This window comes from Vitis vinifera, chromosome 10 (assembly GCF_030704535.1).
Source record: "Vitis vinifera cultivar Pinot Noir 40024 chromosome 10, ASM3070453v1".
NCBI lineage: Eukaryota > Viridiplantae > Streptophyta > Magnoliopsida > Vitales > Vitaceae > Vitis > Vitis vinifera.
The window spans coordinates 10,606,421-10,609,107 of record NC_081814.1 but is presented as its reverse complement, the minus strand read 5'-3'; the positions used below and the strand labels follow the sequence as shown (position 1 = coordinate 10,609,107).

Sequence of the window (2,687 nt, the reverse complement as noted above, 5' to 3'; positions counted from 1 at the left end):
GTACTTAGGACTTCTCTATTTTGTTCATGCACATAGTTGCTTCTTTTCTTTGCTTGTCATGAAGATTAATTTTCAACTTTTTTTTTTTTCCCATATTTTCTATCCATTATGTCTTTTTGTTTTCTTTCTTTTTATTGGATTAAAACCTCATCTGATGTTTTCAAAGAAGAAAATATTATTCATATTACCATTTTATCATGGGAGAATTATGTTTTGGGAAAAGATGGATCCCCAAATTAACAAAAGATCCATGTAACTTTTCAAATTGAGCTCAAGACCCAATGAAAATATGGAAATTGAGTTGAAGGATATCATCTTTCAGTATTTTCAAAAATACCCTTTGTTGATTTTGAGAAAAAAAAATTAATATTTTTTTAAAATACTTTTATTTAATTTAATATTTTTGATTTAATTTAATATATTTTAAAAATACTTTTATTTAATTTAATATTTTTTAAAAATAATTTTATTTAATTTAATATTTTTTAAAAATAAATTTATTTAATTTAATATTTTTTAAAAATAAATTTATTTAATTTAATATTTAAAAAAATATTTAATTTAATATTTTTTTTTAAATACTTTAATTTAATTTAATATTTTTGAAAAAAAATTTTAATTTAATATTTTTGAAAAAAAATATTTAATTTCATATTTTTGAAAACTACTTTTATTTAATTTAGTATTTTTGAAAAAAAATTAATGAAAAAAAATTATTTAACTTAGAATGTGGAAAGAAATAAGTCATTGTATTTAATTTCTTTGAATAATTTCGAGTAAGATAAGCTTGATAATTAATTTTGTAAGTAGGAACGCATACCTAAAATAATAGCATCCACGCGAACAAATAAATCTTGGCCCCCTTGGGCTAAGGTTCCTATGTCCATTAAATCCCCGTACCAAGACAAGCACCCACTTCCTCCTGTGCTCACATCAGCGCTAGTGTATGCACGGCAGTTACAGTCATTCAAGCACTCCTTTTTACAGCCTTCCAAGTTCAAACTCTCGTTAACACGTGCCGTCGATGCATCTGGTGGCTTCACACCTGCTATTTTTATGAACCCTTCCCCACTCCTACAGGTATTCGTGCCTTGGATCCTCACACACCCACCCGACCCGTCTCTCAAGGACCAGTCACGTTGCGACTTGGGCTCGAATCCCGCAAGGCATGTGCACTCAAAGCCAGCTCCTGTGTAGACGTCGCAGTTGCTGTTGAGCCCACACCGACCGTAGTTGTCGCAGGGGTCCCTCGCCGCCGACCAGATCGCTACCAATTGGCGGTTTCGTTCGTCCAACGTGTAGCGCTGGTAGAGTCCATCACTGCCCAACTTAATGCTTGAGAAAGTGGAAGAATTCACGAGGGTGAATTCCATCGAGACCTCATCCCCAGTGTTCCAAAACCGGATGTCGAATATGAAGGTAGTTAACATCTCCGGCACACCCACGAATCCAAGACAGTTCCAGGGGCCCATTCGCCAAATCCACTTGGAACCCATAGACAAGAACAGTTGAGGAGATCCATTCACATCCAACTTAAACGAGTATTCACCTGTTCCCGGGTCTTCCGGTGACTTCCAAGATGTTAAGAACCGATTCAACCCAGTTCTCCGGTCAAGTCCTAGCTTCATGTGGGGAAGCATGGTGTCTGTCGGGTGATCGAAGCTTTGCCAAACAACCCTCTTGTCATCGTTTTGGATCAAGACTAGGTTTCCGGTATCTAACAGCTGAGCCACAGTAGCGTTGACTGATGAGATGGAAACGTTTGTGGACCATACATGAGTGTTTCCACGGTGCAGAAGGAGGTTTCCAAAAGTGTTGACGGAGAGGACTCCGGAGTTATCGTTGATAGGATGGTCTCTGTTAAGAATCCATACAACGGTTTGCTCACGAATTGTATTGTACCAAACTCCAATGTATCGGAGTGTAGAATTCCGTGGACTGAAGAAGCCAAGAGCGAACCTGGACTGTTTAGAGACTAGAAGGTCACCATCTCTGAAGGGCTGGTTGGGAGTTATGGTGTTAGTGGAGCTGCAGAGTGGGAGCATAAGGAATAGAAGCAAGTACTGAAGAAACATCTTTACAGGATGCATATGTGACTTCATGATAAAGTGATGACTTCCATGTTACCGATGCTGAGCGCTGGTGGAAGAGACAGAGCAATTCCACAACACAAACTAACGAGGCATACCGTGAAGGAACGAGTTGCAGGTGGATTGAAGTACTAGCGCGTGGCGACTACGTGACGGAGCTTAATGATAATAAGTAAGGTTCAAAGAATCAGAAGTGACAATGATATCTACCTAAAACTGAATCGATTGAAGAGATTTGAAGGGTAGAAGAAGTCATTACTTAAAAGAGGTGGTTGGCGATGGCCAATTGCTCAAATCGTTCAAAGTTATCCGATATTTGGTGCATTTGCTGTCTCCCACGGGAAGATAAAGCTGGCACGAGCCTAGTGGATGTAAAGTCAAGGAAAGGACCCACTGATTCATATTGCTTGTAGTTGTGTGGGTTCTATTGCTCAAATTGTTCAAAGTTCTCCGATATTTGGTGCATTAGAAGGGCTTGGTTTTATGAAGTAATGGTAAAAATTCAAGGAGATAACTAGGTAACCCCCTTTTTAAAGGCTTGTCACAGCCACTTCATTTTAATGAGGTAGATACTAAACTAGGTGATATTCCTGTGTG

The 2,687-nt window shown here is 37.8% G+C and overlaps 1 protein-coding gene across 1 annotated transcript; it reads right to left on the bottom strand.

The window, feature by feature from the left end:
* Window positions 1-794: 794 nt before the first annotated feature.
* On the bottom strand, window positions 795-2,075 carry LOC104880563 (G-type lectin S-receptor-like serine/threonine-protein kinase At1g11410). The gene has a single exon (XM_010657511.3). The coding sequence runs from the start codon at window positions 2,073-2,075 to the stop codon at window positions 795-797; it is 1,281 nt and encodes a 426-aa protein (XP_010655813.2).
* Between the last annotated feature and the right edge of the window lie 612 nt (window positions 2,076-2,687).